Below are 21,255 nucleotides of genomic sequence, written 5' to 3'. Positions count from 1 at the left end.
ATTGTTAAATATTTACCAGCACATCAATTTACAGCCTCTCCAAATCTCCTCTTAGTCATCCAGAGTAATAATAATTTTATGAAATTTGCAAAACTTAGAGTTACTAAATTTTCTAGCCAGTGAGAGTTTTAATGAGACATACTGCAATAAGTAGCTAATCTACGACAGGCCCCATACACAACTTTCTAGTCCTGAGACATGAAAACATATACAGTCTGGTAAAATTTTTGGTCATACCACATTCTCCATGGTTAGTACTTACTCTTTATTAATGCATTAAACAAAATTAAACCAATCTCTGAATAGTTATTTTTCCCTTTTTGCTTTTGAAATCTCAAAGCATCATTAATCAGAGAAACCACCAATATCCATAAACTTATTTCAATTTTTCTGTATTTTTAATTTTTAGGTGCTGGATTTTTTTTTAAGATTTTATTTATTTATTTGACAGACAGAGATCACAAGTAGGTAGAGAGGCAGGCAGAGAGAAAGGGGGAAGCAGGCTCCCTGCTGAGCAGAAAGCCTGATGCGGAGCTTGATCCCAGGACCCTGAGAACATGACCTGAGCTAAAGGCAGAGGCTTAATCCACTGCGCCACCTAGGTGCCCCGAGGTGCTGGATTTTAATTTTATTTTGCAATATATATATTTATCAAATCATTACATTGTGCACCTTAAACTTATATAATGTTATATGTCAATTATATCTTAATAAAATGAAAAAAATAATATTTTTGAAGTTAGCTTTAGCAGAGCTCAAAACAGTTATTTCTATAATTTATGAGAAATTCTTTTCATAGTATCTGTAATAAAATTAGAAAAACTAGCATTCAACTCAGTTTCAAGTTAGACTTCCATTTCAATTTAAACACCAGGCAAAAAAACAACAATCAGATTTATTGAAAATCAAAAGTATGCAAATTCTTCCTCCAGTGCTCAATATTATGCTGGAACGTAGTAGGTGTTAATTAAGTTAATTAAGTGTTGGATGAACTAGTTCTCCTTATTCTCACCCCAAAATAGTGTAAGATTCATGCTTATTTGAAATTTACCCAGTCTGTGACCTGTAGTTAGAACACACTACAGTTCTTCATGAATTAAATCTTACTTACATAAACATGAACAAATCTATAGGCTTAGCTCAAAATAAGTTATACCAGATTAAAATAAATAATTCAATAGAATATATTCTATTAGAAAGTAATCATTTCAGTAAACATGAAGAATGGAGATTATGAAATTTCTATTATTCTTTTTTCCACAGTATGATCATTTTCATGAAAATGTAAATATACTGATAAATGTAGGACCAAAAATTGATAATATTTTTTGTGTATCTAAAGGTATTTTGTAAGTCACATCATTAAGCTGTAAACCCTAAGCTTAAACAGTGCTTATATCTTAACAAAACTGGGAAAAATATCCAAAAAATCTAAAACAAAGTTATTTTGAATCAGTTATAAATGAGCTCTTTTTTTGTCTAAGATTTTATTGATTCATTTGGGAGAGAAGGAGATAGCGAGAGAGAGCAGAGCTGGAGGAAAAGGAAAAGAGAGAATAGGCTCCCTGCTCAGGGAGAGAGGATGTAGATCCCCAGACCCAGGGATTATGACCCAAGCTGAAGGCAGATGCCTAACTGACTGAGCCACTCAGGTGCCCCTATAAATCATCTCTAGATGTAGCCTAATTATGTACTATAGATAGGATAGAATAAAGAAACTGAAGGTAGATCAGAGTATACCCCATATACCTTGTAGGGTTTAAAAAAGCGAAAGAATCCTTGAACACTACATCAAAAACTAATGATGTACTATATATATTGGCTAACTGAACATTATAAAAAGAATAATATTTAAAAAAAAATTTTAAGTAAGCTCTATGCCCAGGGTGGGGCTGAACTCATAACCCTGATATAGAGTCACATGCTTTGCTGGCTTAGCCAGCCAGGCCCACCCCCTACCCCACTTACCTTGAATTGAAAGAATGTAATTTTTCTGTGCTTTTCCCTCCATATTTGATGCAATGCATGTATAGTTTCCACTATCTGAATGCTGAGACCGAGCGATCTGGAGTTTGCTACCTCCAGACAAAATATGTACTTCGAGTGAGTTGGAATTTTCTAGAAGGGACAACAAAGCAAAACAAAACATAAAAAGCTTGTCTTTTTAACATTTCTACAATTCGTCATAATATACACTATTTTTTAAAAAAGATTTACTTGTCTGAGAGAGACAGAGTGTGCAAGTACCTACGAGTGGGGGGAGGGGCAGAGGAATAGAGAGGGCTGAGCTTGGAGCCCCACATGCAGCTCAATCTCGGGACTCTCAGACCGTGACCTTAGCTTAAATCAGCTTAAATCAGGAGTCAGCCACTCAGACAACTCAGCCACCCAGGTGCCCCAATATATATGTTTCTTAACAGTTGGTCCTTTATACTTTCATTTTAAATGAGAGCCTACTTTTAAAAAGGAAATAAGAAAAAATCTCTATGTAATGAATAACCATCTTATGTGTCTATTCTGTAAGTTTATATTTTAGTCCATTAGGCATTTTGGACTAAACACAGCTAAAAGCATAGTATTGAAAATGTGCTGGTTTATTAATCTAGTGAATTAAAAGCAAAAGAAAACAAAAGACCTGTACCCCTGGGGATAAAAATAGATGTTTATAAAAAATAAAAAAATTAAAAAAAAAAAAGAAAACAAACGAGAAAGATACACAACTATATTACCTATGGGCTTGTGGTTCTTTAACCATGCTATCATGGGAGGTGGGATTCCCGTGGCGTCACAGGTCAAGGTCACAGGATTGCTAATCGTCTCGACAACCCCTTCATTTTCAGGCCCTTCGATAGTGGGTGGCACTGTGAAAAGACGGAAGAAAATCACATGTCCTCATGAAGCTAATTCAGGACACTTTCTCATTTGCATATCTGGGGGAAAAAGAGTTGTATTAGAGGCAGATGCTCACCATATACATTGAGGTGGAAATTTTTATCATCCCGTCCTGCTACATTTATAGCTCTACATACATACTGGCCTGTGTCAGACACCTAAAAGAAAAAGATACTATTGTATGTGTCCATTAAGTTACAGATGACCAATCACACTGTTCCAGTGTAGATTAAATCATCAGTCATCTTTATGCTCCAATGCCCAATCTAATCGTCGCCTACAATCCTGCTTTTTTTTTTTTAATATAAAAAACAAAAACAAGGTCAATAGCATTGATGAGGCTGTTTTTGAATAAAACTCATTTCTCACAGTACTAAAGGGAAGATGCAAATACAAATTCTTTCTTCCATAATCCCACCAAGTTATGACACACAAAAAAGAATAAAAGATGCACCTCAGCTTTCTGGATGTGCAGCATCTGTCCATCTGCTAAAATCTCCCAGTGAGTAGACTCTGTTATCATCTGCCCATTCTTATACCAGGTGATGACTGGAGGGGGAACAGCATTTGACTCACACTCCAGGGACACTGAGGTCCCCTCTCTTACAGTAACTACAGAAAGAGATTCACTGCCATGATCTTTAATGCTTGGGGGCACTGAGGGAGGGAAACAAGAACAAAAGGATGTCTTTTTCATTAAGATGCTCTGATAGAAAGTATCTAATACCAGTTTAAAAAGGAAAGAGTTTTATGAGGAGAGTAAAGACAAACCATAAACAGTCAGGAAAACTTTTTTCTTGCTTTCACCAGCTTGGTTGATCGCTATACAAGTGTATTCGCCACCATCAGATACTTTGGCCCGAATAATCTGTAGAGTTCGACCACCTGTGGGCAAATACAATGCAAATTGAAGAGTGGCATGGAGGTTGTTTTAATAACTTAAAAAAATTTTTTTTTAAAGAGTTTTATTTATTTGTCAGAGAGAGAGAGAGCAGAAGCTCAGAGAGCTGCAGGCAGAACAGGCAGAGCAGGCAGAGGGAGAAGAAGGCTCCCTGTCGAGCAGGGAGCCTGATGTGGGATTTGATCCCAGGAATGACCTGAGCCAAAGGCAGACGCTCAATCAACTGAGCCGCCCAGGTGTCCTTATTTTAATAACTTTTTTATCAATAAGATAAAGAGCAAAATGTACCCTTTCTCTTACAGTAAAATTTCCTATTCAAAATGAAAGAATTGAATTAAATTGTCTTTGATCCTCCCTTTTCCATTGATCTCAGTATTTATTCTACTTCCTTATAAAGGAAGAAACTCATAAATTTTTTTCTCTCCAGTAACCAAACATAGAGAGTAGAACTATCTGATACAGGTTCTAGTGAACAAACAGTAATTGTACTATAATCAAAATACGTTAACAAGTATTTTCTGGGTTTTTTTTTTTTTTAAGATTTTATTTATTTATTTGACAGAGAGAGATCACAAGTAGGCAGAGAGGCAGAGAGAGAGAGAGAGGAGGAAGCAGGCTCCCTGCTGAGCAGAGAGCCCGATGCAGGACTCGATCCCAGGACCCTGAGATCATGACCTGAGCCGAAGGCAGCGGCTTAATCCACTGAGCCACCTAGGCGCCCCGTATTTTCTGGGTTTAAATCTCCCACAGTGTAGAAGTGATGGTCTATTGGTCTATTTATCTATCCTCAAGGAGCTTTAGGATTAATTTGAAACAACCAGTGATTTTATCTAATGAAAGCACTGCTTGCTAGTTTATCAATTCCTCAAGGTATTACTAAGGTAATTCCTCAAGGAATTACTAAGCAGTTTGTTCCTAAATGTCATAATTCTTGAAAGCAGACCTTGCTACTGAACATTCCCACTGAAATAAAGCTATACAATCTTATCCTAATGGCCCCAAATGGATAAAGAGAAGCACTTCCCAATGTGAACACATAAGAGGAGTAAGACAAAAGTTTGGAAAGAGAGTTAAGTTGATGCTATTTGTACTGAGAAAAGTGAGAACGTTTTGTCCATCATTTAAGAGTAATAAGTTCCTTACCAGGCACAATAAGAGCATTTGTATTTAGCTTGATAGGCTGTTCATTCATGAGCCAGCTGAGATCCGGAGGTGGAAAACCAGAGACCTCACAGGTCAAAGAGATAAAATTGTTCACCACAACAGTGAGATTTTCAGGGTTGGGACCAATGACACTTGGAGGAACTATAATAGTAAATATATTAAAAATGAAATCTGATATTATCAGTAATACATATTTCAATTCATTAATATAAATCCAACCACTATAGCCTGCTAAAGCACTGAGTTAATGATAGTTAATTATTTAGTGGTCTTAGAACTCACTAATGCCTTTATCAAACTCATTTCCATCAGGTTTTTTTTCCCACTTGAAAGAGAATACTAAAATTTTCAAAGACAGAATTATTGTGTATTTTATTTGTAAAATGTAGTTGACAGTTCTTAAAATGGTTTTGTCAATGTATAAAGAAAAACTTAACAGCATATGATCACCTAAGACGTGAGCGGGAACAGAACAAAGTCTAGAACTTGAAAAACTGAAATGTAATAATCAAGTAAGAGAAGGAAGACCCAACAAAGTCAATCAGGAATGAGGGGCTGGGAAGGCAAGATAGAAATAAAGGGCGTAGAGTCACAAAAGCCAAAGGAAGAGAATTTCTGAAAACGATCATGGTAAAGATGTCAAATGCACAGAAGAAAGAAAGATAAAGCCTAGAAAGTGCCTCTTGGACTTTAAAAGGATGCTATTTGGTGAATTCAGTGAACAGATTCACTGGTGATGGGGAAGTGAAATTTGGAACACAGTGGTGGAAGGAGTGAGTGGGAGTGAGGAAATCAGACATTAGATATATACAGTTAGTAGAGAAATTTGCTTTGAAATTGGGTATAAAGTGAGGGAGGTAGCTGAAGGGAAAGTTTAAGTCTTAGGAAGACCTTTTTTGGTTGTGGTTTAAAAAGGGAAGAGACAAATTTAAGTGCTATTGCAAAGGATCCAAGAAAGAGTGAGAATTTCATATTCAAAAAAAAAGAGAGGAGATGGTATGAGAATTTTGAGGAGGAGGTGAACAGGGATCTAGAGTGAAATTATTGGCCTTTGGAAGGTAGAGGAATGTTTCCACCTTCTTTTGTAACAATGGGAAGGAAGAAATGGCTGTAACAGATGCTACTAGTACGCTTGATTTGATGGTAGGAATTTGAGGTGGTTTCCAGGATACACCTTCCCTTTTCCCTGTAAAGCAGGAGGTGAGGGCATTTACTGGAAGTGAGAGAGGGCTATTATGGACTGAATATCCCTCCTTGTCCCCCACCCTCCCACTCCTATACTGAAGCCTGGCCCCCCACTGTGGCCATATTTAGAGAGGGCAACCTTAAGGAAGTAATTAAGACTAAATGAGATTGTAAGAGATGAGAAATGAGATCTTATCAGATCATTGTCCTTATAAGAAAAGAAACCAGAGAGTTTCCCTGCTTTTCTGGCCATGCATGCTCAGTAAAAAGGCCTTATGAGGACAAAATGGCCAAGTACAAGCCAGCAAGAGCTTTCACCAGAAACCAAACCCTGCAGGAACCTTGATTTTGGACTTCCCAGCCTCCAGACAGTAAAATAATACTTTTCTGTTGTTTAAGTCGTGCACTCTCTGGCATTTTGTTATGGTAGTCTGACTCCATGAACCCCAGAGTCATTCTGACATCTGAGGAGAGGGATGAAGGTGTCAGTGAGTCACTAGGAACAAGAGGAGGAACCCCAGAGAGTATGGAGTTCAAGATGGTACCTATGAATTTATAATGACACTGATGTTTCTGACTACACGAGTTCCCCCAGCCATGGTTAGCCGCCTTGGTGCAGGTATGGTCAGATATGGAATTTAGTGAGAAGCAATACAGCAAAACAGCTAAGTTAAAACTTCTGGAATCCGCCTGTCTAAATTATAATCCTGGTACTGTATTTGCAAGATCTGGAACTTTGAGTATGCATCTTAATCTCACTAGTCCTCAGCCTTTCCATATGTAACAGAGGTATCAAGTGGTACCAACACCTGGGATTATTGAGGTAATTCAGTGAAAATGCATATGTAAAAAAACTTGATACCTAGTAGGGATCGAGTGGACAATATGTCGTGTCTTTAGAGGCAGAGCAGAACTTTTACTGAGCAAGAGCAGTAAGAAGACTAAGAGAGGTGATGGAAATGTTGTTCTGTGATAAATTAAGCTAGACGTGAAGGAGAGTAAAGACAAGAGAGCTGAAAACCCACCGGCCGGCAGACTGAAGGTCAGAGTCCAAAAGAAGCAAGCACTGTTGTAATGGGAGATAATGAACAGTTTGATTTCAAGTGAAATGATTTCAAGTGAAAACAACTGAAATTATTTCTCCCCAAAATGAATTTTCTAATATGTAAGTATGGTCCCTGACCTCAGTTGGGAGTTCCAGGTATCATTAACCTGTGAATGAGGAAACTCCCTCCTGAACTCCAGTCCTTAAGGGTAAACTCAAGTGGTTCCTCCTTCTACCTGGAAAGGTACAGGTGTTTTTGCTGTACATTAGGAAGAGGGAACTGATATGAAAAAACTCTAAATATTTATTTAGCGACTACTGTGACTGAAGATGGGTTCAGGGAGACCAAGATCTGTAAGAAATGACCATTTCCCTACACCATCTATAAAAAAGTTACAGGATGGGGTGAAGATAGAGACATATCTATCTTCATAAACTAATACAAGGCAACTTACAGACTTCCTAAATTGGGGCTTTTGATCACATAATAGAGGAAAAATTAAATCTGCTTTGGGAATCAGAAAAAATAATCTACACTTTTATTTTCAACATTTATTCTATTGCACTTTGCAGATTAGAATGTGTGCTCTCATGATCATCACACTTGTGTATTTCTTCCTGAGAATTCATAAAACACTGCTTCTGGTTTGGTCAGACTTACTCATTTAAAAAGACTTGAAGATATTATACCATTTGAATGGTTTCCTATGAAAGGACAGGGGGAACAGGAACAAGAAATGGGCATAAAAATGAATGATTACATGAATGAATATTTTAATAAATGAAAGTAAAGATGGGTCTTGTTCAGGCCAATCATGATAGTGAGACATGAACTAAGGAGTGCAATTAATGTAACACTCTATTATATTACAACTGAGGTCTTAAAACAACATCAAAAACAAAACCAAAACATGAAAAAGGCAAAATCTCTTTTACTATCACGTTACTCATTGTGCTAAGCACAGGGAATACAAAGATAAAAATGTTTCAAATGTCTGTTCCACAAAGACCGAACATTGCTGGGCACCAATACTCCCTGGATATCACACCAAAAAAAGGATATTCTTGATGCTAAATAAGTCTTTGGAAAGGAGAAATTTTTCATGAGATGTCATATTTCAGCTATTTCCAAAATGAGCCAGAATTTTGGATGTGTATCCCACATGAAAAGGGAATCTTTTATAATGATTGTTCCCCATTTCTAATTTAATATTTTCAAAACAGACATGTGTCACAAAACTAAAACTAGTCATTTGTGGTAGATATCCAATGGCTTTTTTCCTCCCCACTTTTACCTAAATAGTATCTCAAAAGCATTTTAGCAAAAAATTAGGATTCATGCAGTGTCTGCCATATATCAAGAACTTAGTTTGATGAATGAGTTAGGTGTAGTGGTAGTTTTTAGGAATTATTAAACTCCAAAGATGACTTTTTCTTCTCCAGGGAGTATACCTAATGGTACTAGAGGATGTAACTTGACACAAATTCTACCTTTGAGGACAGAAACTGGTTCCAATCAGGATTACTGGGTAAGTTTTATGAGTAAAAGAATTATATTTGTTTCTAACTTTACATAAACATATAATTTGGGGGATTTAAAATTTTGATTTTTTTTCATTTTCAGATATGTAGCGGTAACTACTCTCTCCTGAGGAACTGAAATAATATAAAAACAGGCTTCCTAGCAGATTTGTACTTCACAATCCTACTATATGATACAAAGAAAGACTGGAGATTGAACAAATGCAGGCTGCACACATTGTTCAAGTTAAAAGTACAAAATAAGTCTCCATAATCTAAAACACAGTTTTCCTGTTTTTTCAAGCATGCTCTAAGAAATGTTATTGGAACTGAGCTCTTACCATGAACATTGAGGTTAAAATATTTTTTGGCACTTCCAGCTGTGTTCTCAGCAACACACACATACCTGCCGATATCTGTTATTTGAGTGTTTAGAATCTAAGGGGAAAAAATAAAGAAATTCCAACTGAAATTTTTAATAAAGCAACTTTTCATAATGAGCATTACATTTCAGACTAAACAACACATATTCTTTCTGGTTGATACCAGCTGAACACAAGACAAAGAAATTTCTGAATATAATAGTGCTGATGCTAGCTTTTTTTGGTCAGGTCAAATATTTACAAAGATTTCCAATCAGAAAAGGTAATTTTAAACATATTTGTTAAATGCTGACTACAAAAATTTCCCCAATTATTCTTCCTCATCCCTATCACACCCCTGGCAACATGACTTTGAAGCTCCTTGCATTTCAGAGGGGGAGCAAAATGCAGAATTCATGTCGGTCTTGGGTTGGCTCTGACCAGCACAATGCCATGAAAAGAGACAGTGTGTGTCTGAAGAGGTCTAGTGCCCTTCCTCACTCTTTTGGAACTCAGCTACCACCATGTGAGAAAGCCAGGACTAGCCTGTTAGAAGGTAAGAGAATCACAAGGGGTCAAAATCAGCTCAGTTATTACAACAGAGGCCTGGATACGTGCCAAGAGCCCAGCCAAGACCAGCGGACCACTCACTCAATTCACAGCATGCAGACACACTTGAGACCAGAAGAATTACCCAGCCAGCTAGAAGACTTATGAACTAAATAAATGCTTATTGTTTTAGGTTATTGTCTTGGAGTACTTTATGCAGCAATAATTAGCTAATAATAGCATTTGTATTTCTTTTATTAGGCAGGAATTTCTATCCATCTATATATCTTTTGGCCTAAGACACAGAAACATTTAAATATTTTGATAGAGGTGACATAAAAATATTTGTATGACATCAAATAGATACAATCACAATGTTTAGAAGATACTTTGAGAATTCAAGGTTATTTATAGACGCTAAAGCTGGTTCTTGTGTGTGTATGTGTGTGTGTGTGTGTATGTCTGTGTCTGTGTTTTTTAAAGACAGGAACATATCATAAGGCATGTCCTGTGTTGGACACATCTGTTATGCTTAGATTCTTGGGTTCACAGAATATCACTTATTGGTCAAAAATAAGCTATTAAATTGTGTCTTAACAAAAGAGTTGGTTATTTATTTCTATAAATAAATGTCTTCTTATAAATTTATTCTATAAATAAATGTCTTCTCTTAAGACATTTAAGAAAAAAATAGAGACATGGTCATTAGTGAACAATTCAGGATATTTATGTGGTTTCCATTATTTATTATCAATTCTTTATTAATATAGGGGAAGTTTTAATCTGCAGTGAACCCAGTGCCACCTAGGATTTTATCATCAGAACTATGCAATTGAAAGGATTATACTAATTATAATGTGGCTTTTATCACAAAGGACATCTTGTGGCAAATTCAGTGTGCATGTGTTGAATGTACAATTTTTATAAGAATTCACACAGAAATGTTAGCAGTGGTCACCTCTGAAAGACAAATGCCCTATGATTTCACTCATATGTGGAATTTAAGAAACAATAAAAATCATCATAGGAGAAATAAGACAGAGGCAAACCAAGAAATAGACTCTTAACTATAGAGAATAAACTGATGATTACCAGAAGGAGGGGTGGTGGGGGGATGGGTGAAACTGATGATGGGGATTAAGGCGTGCACTTGTGATGAGCATTGGCTGATGTATGGAAGTGTTGAATCACTCTATTGCACACCTAAAACTAATATAACACTGTCTGTCAACTAACTGGAATTTAAATAAAAACTTAAAAAAAAAAAGTGGTCACCTCTGGTGGGGGAATAAAATAAAGAATTTTCTATTCTTACAGTTAGTTATTTTTACAAATATAATACTTATAAACCAATAAAATTACTTTTAAAAGTAAAAAACGACTTAGGAAATACAAAGCCAAATAAAAATATGATATTATACTTTTACCTGCAGAATTCTTCCATTAGATAGAAACTTATGATGCCCATCTTCTTGCAAAGGTTGCCCATCTTTTTGCCAGGAACTCCTTGGGGCCGGGTTGCCACTGGATAAACACTCCATCAGTGTGCTCTTATTCACCAGCACGGTGACTTCTTCGGGGAGATCACTATTTGCTCCCTTAATAACTGGAGGCACTAATAGATGATTGCAACAAAGAGATAATGACAGGAAATAAGGTCTTTTCTCAATTATTCTACTTTTCTAACAGCTTTAAAAAGCATGGGATGATAATAGAGGAGCAAAGATGAAGACGAAACCAAGATCGTTGAATCACATTTTACACTAATAAATTGGGGTGGTAATAAAAATTGTGTGAATTTGGATTTACCTAGCCTGGACTAACCCCTTCTACAGTTTTCATTCCCATTTAGCTCAATCACTAACCCTTTCCAATTTATCTGACCTTGCTTCTCTCTCAGTTCCTTGAACTATGTCTTCTGGGTTTTCAAGCATATGTGTAAGTAGCACTTGCATGAATGAATATTTAAGTCTATTTGGTCATCTAGACAAGCCAGATAAATCCCATCTTTAGAGTATATTTGGAATGTACAGATTTGGTCTCATTTGCAAGGGAATTATCTGGGCTACTTAAATGTGTTTCCCTAGCCCCAGTATCAGTGTATCAGCATCACCTGGGAGCTTGTATAGAGGTGCAAATTTGGGGCCCACTCAGATCTCCTCAATGGGCATCTCTAGAGGGCCCAAGAAATCTGTGTTTGAACAGGAGATCCTTATGTATCCTCATGTTTGAGGAGTCGCATTCTAGATTTTTCTACATATATTCATTTTCATTTAAAACGATACCATAGAATCCCGGTACATATCTATCTTATGTTAGACTAGTCAGTTATGAAAAATCACACATTACTCATAAAATTTTAAAAAATGGAAATTTTACACAAACTAGAAACATATGTGTTGGCTGCTGTTATCAATGTAGAAATTCATTTTCAAAGTGAATAATCATTTTATTTTATTTGGAAAGCTTAGCTATTCTGTTTCACTCTCTTAAAATGTACCATATCTTTAGCAATCAGCAAAGACTATATATTAATGTACATGCAGTCCTGTGGTATTTGGGTCTTTCGAAAACTAAATTGGAAGTTTGTAAAGAAAATAATCAAGGCTACAACGTACATAATAGAATTTCAATGTTATTTTAGATACAAATTTTCACAGTCAGGGTCATATGATTTTTACTATACTCTAGGTAACATAAAATATAACTTGAACTGCAGATTAGTAAATAATAAACTTGAACTTCAGATTAAATGAGCCTATCACTAACTTCAATACCATGAAATCTCATCAAATGAAATGTTGGAACATAAAGATTCAATGTTTTGCTCAACTTCTGCCTGGAACTGAACCATTAGGAGGGAACAGGAGGTGGTCTACAGGTCCAAGGTTTGACCTGTATAGGCCTCCACCAAAGCCTTTGGTCTGACCTGCCCTCCAGCAGCCATGCCCCAGCAGCTGGCTTACACACTCAGAATTATTCTCAGTAGAAAATGGTGGAGTAGCATGTAGGAGCTGAGCACCAAACACTGTGAAACATACCTAATGTAGACAGATTTTTGGGCCCAGTTCATTTTTCTTGTTCCACCTCTCTAAACTCATCTCTAACATGCTTTCCAACTTCCTCTTAATTAAAATGGCCTGAAAGGAGGAACATCTACCTTTAACTACCCAATCCCTAGGTCCCATTTCAATTTCATTGATTCCCAGTCCCTCTCAAACCGTATAATCTTGCTTCTTTATCAGATCCTTCTACTCTGGCCTAAACTAAACTCTTTCCAAACTTAAGTCAAATTAAGTCAGGTTGTCTAGGATAGTTCACTATTCTTGGTGATGTTAGCACTGTGATTAATTTCATCTCTACTCCATGTCAGTCAGCCCTACACAGCCATACCTTGGACCATTCAATATGAACACCTCTTTCTTTTGCAAGTTATAAGCTCTCTGAAGAAGAACTCATGTCTACTGTAGTCACTGCTGTATCCTCAGTACCTAGCACAGGTTCCTCATCCATAGTTTAGTAATTAACAGATAATTGTCAAATATATGATTTTTTTGAACTCCATGCAGGTTTCCTTCATAAGCTGCTCTTTGTTTGCACTGACAGCTCTAGCCCTCCTACTCCTTCCCCACTTACAATCAGCCCATTGGCCTCCTTCTATCACTTTTCCTCTTACCCTGCCCAGACCTCACAGGGGTCATTTCAGTGACTCTCTGTCTTGCTGCACATTCTATGGTCTTTCACCGTCCAGCACTTCCACCATATACTTGGTTACCTTGTGGCACAACCCCGCCCCACCCAGATGGAGCACACTATTTTTGTTTTCTCTGCCCCTCCTGGTTACTAGGAATGCTGTAGAAGAAAGGGTGGCTTCAGGAAGGAAAAGCAGCCAAATGGCTCCAACTTCAACAGCTGACTGTCTGTCACATCCTCCATGATGGTGATCACTAAACTTTTCTGTTTTTCACAAGACCAACCATCCCACCACTGTTTGTCTTGCTCTTATACTAAATGAAAAGAACTAGATACATGTGATATGTATTTCCACATTTCCCTCCTAACCATTTTGATGAATGGCAATTCATTTCCACGAAAAGCTAATTAACCCCTCTTGGTTCTTTGATTGCATTTTTCACCTGTTCTGAGACCTGGATCCATGAATTCCTGAATCTCTCCCATTCCCCCCACCCTGCACTTTGAAAATTTAATTTGTCCCTTTCTATTGGATCATTTTCTTTGATTTGTAAGCAAGCTCAAATCTTTATTAAATATGTTTCCTCAAACAAGCTGTCTATCCTAAAACTCTACTCCATCTCTTCTGTCCTCTGCAAAATATCTTAAGAGTACTTTATATGTGTTTCCTTTTCTTTCTGATTAGTTTCTCCAGATTTATCTTTTTGTCCTGTGGCTTTGAAGCACACCATAGTATCTAAATTGATCTTTTGGATTTTATCAATGATTTCTCAGTTTTTAAGCCAAATGGACATTTTCAGTTTTTATTTTCTTAAATTTGCTTTAGCATCCAATACTAGATCTGCCTCTTTTTTTTTTTTTTTAAAGATTTTATTTATTTATTTGACAGACAGAGATCACAAGTAGGCAGAGAGAGAGGAGGAAGCAGGCTCCCGAGAAGTGGAGAGCCTGATGCAGGGCTCGATCCCAGGACTCTGGGATCATGACCTGAGCTGAAGGCAGAGGCTTTAACCCACTGAGCCACCCAGGCACCCTTAGATCTGCCTCTTGATAGCTTTTTCCATGCTTTGGATTCTTTGACATGGAATAGTACGTAGTTTACTGCTTTTCATGAACTTCTCAGATTGTTTCTCCTCTGTTTTCCTTTTCCTTTCTCCTACTTGTTAATGATCCCTCCAAGAACTTGTTAATCTATTTTATCTATAATTCTTGCTGTTGGAAATCTCATGCCCTTGAATATTTGTGGATAACTCACAAATCTACATTCTTAATTCAGCCTCTTTCCTGTGTTTAAGTTTCTGATTTTCAATGGCCCCTTCAATATTATCCCTAAGTATCTTGTAATATGTTGAATTCAACATGTCTAGAATAAAATTGACTTCCTTTTGCCCAAATAATGTTTTCCTAGGTCTTCTATTTTTTTTTTTTAATTCTTGCCACCATTTTCTTAATCACTCAGAATAAAAACCTCAGCGTCATCTCATGCTCTGAGATAAGTGCCCAAGATTTCTGTATTACTTTATAACTTCCTCTGGAAACTCTTTCATGCTGATTGGTTCCTATATATTCCCAGTGCTACTTCTCTAGATCAATCTCTTCTAATGGAGGCAGCTATTTCTTTCAGCTTCCAGCAACATCACCTCTCTTTCCCCTTAAAGGTACCATAGTTCTTCCACTCGCAGTTCATACATTCAGAGAACAACGTAGTCTAAGCGTAGGCACAGAAACTAGGCCTTAAAACAGGCCATTTAGCTTCTATAATTGGTTCAGGGATAGAACTGTGGTTCATGCTTGGCCAATTAAAGCCATGAAAATCCAATCTAGGACTTCAGCTGTAAATACTAAGAAAAGCTTTCATTTGGATATGAAATTAGAAGGATGTAAGACAAGAGCCACTGGGGACCAACTCATCATTCCAGGTTATCCCCCAGCTGAGAGTGATGCTTATAATAGAGAAGAAACCAAGAGAAAGAGGAAGGTTAAGTCTGCTTGGCCTCTGTGAGCCACAGAAGTCAGGTATAACTGTAGTCAGCTTACCCTGGGACTCTAGGTTCATGAGTCAATGGATTCGCTTTTTTTTTTTAGTTTAAGCCAGTTTGTTATCTGATATTTCAAGAGTCTTATCTAACGTGTTCTCAATTTGCATAAGATGATTAATTCCTCAGTAGAACTATCACTTTCTGATCATCTTTATAACTTAAAAGAGCTTAATGCAATATCTTGCAAACATGGGTTCCTGAAAAAAATTCTTTGAGTGAAAGAATGCATGACAAAGAAAAGAAAAACTCACAGAGTACACGAACGTCATACTGAAGGGAATCTTCTCCTGCTTCGTTCACAGCCACACACATATACCGACCCGCATCTTCTACTTTGGCCCGGGGAATCTGCAACACTCGCCCTCCTGAAAACATATCCCCATATAATTACTTCTCTAAATCCTACTGGTCATAAACAGAGAAGAATTTTTCAGGTCTAATGACTTCCTTACATTTTCTTTCAGGGTTCTTATTTCATCTAATAGTTCAGTTTTAATCCCATATACCACTTGTATAACAAACACTGCATTATTGAAAAGTGGTCCAATATATGAATCAGATCTCCTGAGAGATAAATAGCTTGTGTAGATTTTTCACAAGTGGGTAATATTGCTCCATGCCTCTCATCATATTCCATGGGGGAATGTTACTATGCAGTGACTTCTTGATTTTACAGTTTTGAATACATGTAAAAGAAGTTAACATTGCTTGATGCAGGTATAGGTTTGAGAAAGCAGTAGCCAGGGATGCAAAAGGTATAAAGTATATTATTATACATATGATTTTAAAAGAATAACTCTGAATATTTAAAAAATTTTTCATATTGATATAATTTCAAATTCAAAGAAAAGTTTCAATAACTGTATAAAAATTTTTCACCTGTTTATCAATTATTTATATTTCACTCCACTGGTTTTATCTCTTATATATATATATATATCCCTTGTTTTATCTTATATATATTTACATATTTATTTGTATATAAAAATTTTTTCTCAACTGTTTAAGAGTAAGTTGGAAACATGGTGCCCCTTTACCCCTAAATATTCATAAATCTGTATTTCATAAGGACAAGAATAATCCCTTACATAACTATAGTATAGTGATCAAAATCAGGAAATTTAAAACCAACACAAACTACTAATGAATTCATAATCCATATTCAAATTTCATTATTATTAGAATCTTTTATAAATATTTTCCCCCAAGCCTAGATCCAATTTTGGATCACATATCACAACATTTAGCTGTCATGTGTATTTAGTCACATTTTAAAAACTTTTTTCAAGACATCTTGTATTCAGTTGATATCAAATCTGCACATCATGAAATATGCTGACTTTAGGTATACAACTTGGTAAATTTTGACAAGCTTATTTGATATTTGTTAAAATTAAATAGAAGCCTTGAAAAGATTATGATTCTACAATAATTTAATCATCCTTTTCTACCAATAAACCATGTGACAACTAAAGTATTTGAAACTAATAATCATAACTATTGATTTATGATTAATGTATTTAATAAAGTTAATAGTAACTTTTTACAAATATATTTTAGAATCTATCAATAATGTGTGGAAACCAAATTGATGATCTCATCACATTATTAAAGAAATTGAGCTTCATGGAAGCCAAAGGATTCTTCTTCTTTTTTTTTTTTTTAATTTTATCTATCCATTTGAGTGAGTGAGAGAGAACAAGGGAAGGAAAGGGTCAAAGGGAGAAACAGACTCCCGGCTGAGCAGGGAGCCCAATGCAGGACTTGATCCTGGGATTCCAGGATTATGACCTGAGCGGAAGGCAGTCACTCAACCAACAGATCCACCTAGGTGCCCAGCCAAAAGACTTCTTAAGTTGACAGAACGATCCTGTAGTGGAACTGAAAATTACCTAAGGTATTCCAGCTATTGTTAAATTAGCCTAGACTCTTCTAGCTTGAAGCTACACAGAAACCACTGACAATATGGCAGCCTGTGTCAGTTACATTACATGGCCAGAAAGCTGATCAATTCAACTGGTCTAATAAATGAGGAGAAACATTTGGCAGAGACTCAGATTTTCACCCTGTTCATAGTGATCTTTACCTGGTAGAATCAACACTCTATCACTCGAGGTCAGAGGACGGCCATCTTTGTACCATGTCAGTGTAGGAGGAGGAGCAGCATTTGTTTCACAGTAAAGAGAAATTGGATTGTTGATGATTACATCCTTGGCTTCACCACTCCTGCCGGTATCCAGCATGTTTCCTATTTCCCAGAGTTTCTGAAAACTTGGAGGAACTATGGAGGAAAGATATGACATTTTAGACACATGTGAATGCTAGGGTTAATTAAACAAAGATCTTGACTGTATTTTCACAAGAATCATTAGTAAATGTAATAAATCAGACAATGTGAAAATATTTTCAAGTACTTATACACCTCCCAACTCTAGCCCTGAGCCGAAAAAGGTAGTAGACAGAAGTCAGCACTGGTTTTTATGTGGAAGAACAAGAAATATGGAGGGCAAAATGCCATCTTCATGCGTTGCACTCCCTGGTCCCTAGCACTTAGAAGACGAAGAGGTCTGTTCTCAGGGGTGATCCTACTCTAATATGCATGGATCAGGGGATGAACAGAGGCTCAACAGAGAGCATCAGCCAATCATCTGTCTTGAGCCTCTAGGAAGGCTAAAGAAGTTATGCTATCAAGATTAATAACTCCATTTGTAAAAACAATAGGGCATTCTCAAACATTTCTGAGGGACAAGCATGAACTCTCTAGAAGGCAATTATCCTGCATATCAAAATCTTTAAAAGAGTAGCTAACACTTGACCTAAAATTTCCATTATTAGCAACTTAGGAAAAACCACAGATGTGCAAAAGTTTTATGTATAAAGATGTTCAGTGAAACATTACACGAGTAGGGAAAACTTGGAAACAACCTAGACATTCCACAATAGGAGTGTTGTTAAATATATATTTTAATATTCAACTGATAAAGTTGTACTTACAGCTATTAAAAAGCCGTACTTACAAGCTGTACTCACAGCTATTAAAAAGAATGTTTTACATAAGAGACCCTTAATCTCACAAAACAAACTGAGGGTTGCTAGGGGGAGAGGGATTTGGAGAGGGTGATTGGGTTATGGACATTGGGGAGGGTATGTGCTATGGTGAGTGCTGTGAAATGTGTAAGCCTGATGATTCACAGACCTGTACCCCTGGGGCAAACAATACATTATATGTTAATAAAAATAATTAATTAAAAATGTTTTAAAAAGCACATATAAAAGCACAAAAGTAACAGTATTAACAGCATTGATACCAGGTACTACTTCGTAAATATTTTGCTACAAGTTTTACATACTTCTTGTTATTTAGTACTCACCACATTTTACAAGGCATTAATTTTAAAAGCAAGGAAACCAAGGCTTAGAATACTTTGGTAACTTGCCCAACTCAAAAACTCTGTAGGAGCTACATCATCATTTAATTTCAAGTCTGACCTCTTCAAATCATATATTTTACTATGCTTTCTTGCCTTCCAGGTAAACACTATAAAAAATACCTTCATGATAAAATGTTAGGGGAAAGCTAATGTAACAGAAAAGTCTGTATCATGTGATCTCAACTTGCAAATGAAGTATACTTCACAAAAATATATCAGAAGGAAATGAAGTAACCCTGAATGATGGATTATTTTCTTCTTCGTCAATTTCTTTTTTTTTTTTATTTATTTTATTTTATTTTATTTTTTAATTTTTTTATTTTTTATAAACATATATTTTTATCCCCAGGGGTACAGGTCTGTGAATCACCAGGTTTACACACTTCACAGCACTCACCAAATCACATGCCCTCCCCAATGTCCATAATCCCAACCCCTTCTCCCAAACCCCCTCCCCCCGGCAACCCTCAGTTTGTTTTGTGAGATTAAGAGTCACTTATGGTTTGTCAATTTCTTAAATCCAAGTTTTCAATAATGAATTTTTACTATTGGTAGCAGAAAAAAATATATTTAAAATAAACCAAGTCAAATCTCTTCTTCATTGTTTTGAAAGATCATATAAGCTGAATTACATGCAAGAAGCATATTATTACCTTGTATATTCACATCAAAATCCAACTCATCTTCACCTGCAATATTAGATGCTACACAAGTATACCGTCCAGTATCTGATATCTGAGCCTCCTTTATTTGAAGTGTGTGTCCACTTGCAGCAATATTGACATGATCGTCTGATTTAAGGGGCTGTGATTTAATGAAATAATGTTACCTTGAAGTGCACTAATAAATCATCTAAAACATCATACAGTTTGTACTTTTTAGGATTTTTAATAAATAAAAATAAAATTATATTTGAAATACTCAAGACAACAGTAATTGAATTAATTTAGTTTGATTAAATTTTTTTGAGTAATCACATTTTTATTTATTGAAAATACTGCTCATATACTTTACATCTGTGCTGGGTATTTCTGGGTGGTACATTTATATACCAAATATATAAATGCATATTCTATGATTAAAAAACATTCTTAGGTATCATATCTATTTATCCATGTTGGAAAAAATTATTTTCAGCTGATCCTGTAGTGTATTATAATTCTGTAGAAAATACTAGAGTTTTTAAATGAAAGATTGAGGGTATTAACCATCTGATTTGATCTATATATCACCATTGGTCATTCAGAAACATCATTATTTCATAAGTGGAAAATTTTAACCTAGGGATATTTATATTACAATGTTTGCTTTAAAGTATTACTATATTTAATGGTACATTAACATACAGATATTTGTATTATATTTTATTAATATCATCACTTAATAGGACATTTCTCATAAACACTCCCATTTACACTAAGTTCCCTCTTATTCCTTGAAGATATTAGCTCCTGGCTTACTGTCATTCCTTCTAATGACATTTTCTCATAATTCTTGGTGATTTCAACACCCACATAGACAGTTACCCAATGCTGTGTGTTCTCAGCATCTTGACCTCCTCTCTTCTTTTTTGTCCCCAATCCTCTGTCAGCCACTCAACCAGTCATCTTTGGCTTTATAATTACCAAGAGCTACATCCCAAAATCTCACTTTCAAGTTCTCATTCTCTGACCACCACTTCCTCACTCTCTAACTCACTTCCTCTAGCAACCCAAATCCAGTAGTTTTCTGGTGTCATGGGAGGATACATAATCCACAGACCTTGCAATCTGTTCGCTGCCGCTCACTCTCCTCCTGACCAAAGACAATTGCTCCTTGCATAAACCCTCAACTCCTTTTGCCCTCTTTACTTTATTCTTCTGGCAAAACTCTATCCCTGGTTAATGCCAGTCTGGTCTATTCAAGGCTATCCTTCCAGCAACTATGCCCTCTTACACCTGTATTATTGGCAGTTGATTTCGTTCTGCTGGATGATTTCAATCTGCATACAATATACAGTAATTTTTCCCATAAAAAATAAAAACTGTTTACAATGGAGCCTACCTCCACATTTTTCTCCTATCCTTTATAGCCCATGGCTTTAAAATGGTTGCTACACCGGCTGGTTCTTTTGATCTTTCCTTGAATCTATTCTAATAAGAATTTTACCATCTCTACTTGACCAAATTCCATTGTCAAAGACCCCAACAACATCCATGTTTCTATACTCACTGGTCAATTCTCAGTTTTTATTTACTTGATCAGTGGCATTAAACACAGTTTCACTTGTCTTCATTTCGAAAAACCTTTTTCCCCTATCTTTTGGGACATTTGACTCTCTGCCTCACAACCTCTAAATGTAGAAGTCCCCGAGGACTTAACCCTCAGAACTCTTATCTATCTAAACTCACTCTCCTGTTGCTCTCATACAAAATCTTGCACTCATCTTTGTCTCACAGTTTTCCCTCACATCCTATTAACACCTTTGTCCAAG

At 36.2% G+C, this 21,255-nt stretch overlaps 1 protein-coding gene across 3 annotated transcripts in view; it reads right to left on the bottom strand.

The window, feature by feature from the left end:
* The window catches only part of HMCN1 (hemicentin 1), a 475,982-nt gene that overhangs the window by 94,301 nt on the left and 360,426 nt on the right, over positions 1-21,255 (bottom strand). For all 3 annotated transcript variants that reach the window (XM_059145201.1, XM_059145202.1, XM_059145204.1), the window contains exons 53-63: positions 19,436-19,586; positions 17,438-17,632; positions 15,603-15,716; positions 11,047-11,234; positions 9,050-9,146; positions 4,937-5,098; positions 3,664-3,777; positions 3,347-3,549; positions 2,969-3,050; positions 2,730-2,861; positions 1,969-2,118 (exon numbers count right to left, since the gene is read on the bottom strand). In XM_059145201.1, coding sequence (XP_059001184.1) covers positions 1,969-2,118; positions 2,730-2,861; positions 2,969-3,050; positions 3,347-3,549; positions 3,664-3,777; positions 4,937-5,098; positions 9,050-9,146; positions 11,047-11,234; positions 15,603-15,716; positions 17,438-17,632; positions 19,436-19,586 — 1,588 coding nt within the window. The remainder of the gene's footprint in view (positions 1-1,968; positions 2,119-2,729; positions 2,862-2,968; positions 3,051-3,346; positions 3,550-3,663; positions 3,778-4,936; positions 5,099-9,049; positions 9,147-11,046; positions 11,235-15,602; positions 15,717-17,437; positions 17,633-19,435; positions 19,587-21,255) is intronic.

Source organism: Mustela lutreola, chromosome 14 (genome assembly GCF_030435805.1).
Source record: "Mustela lutreola isolate mMusLut2 chromosome 14, mMusLut2.pri, whole genome shotgun sequence".
NCBI lineage: Eukaryota > Metazoa > Chordata > Mammalia > Carnivora > Mustelidae > Mustela > Mustela lutreola.
The sequence above is the reverse complement of the archived record's forward strand: the minus strand, read 5'-3'. Positions and strand labels throughout refer to the sequence as shown.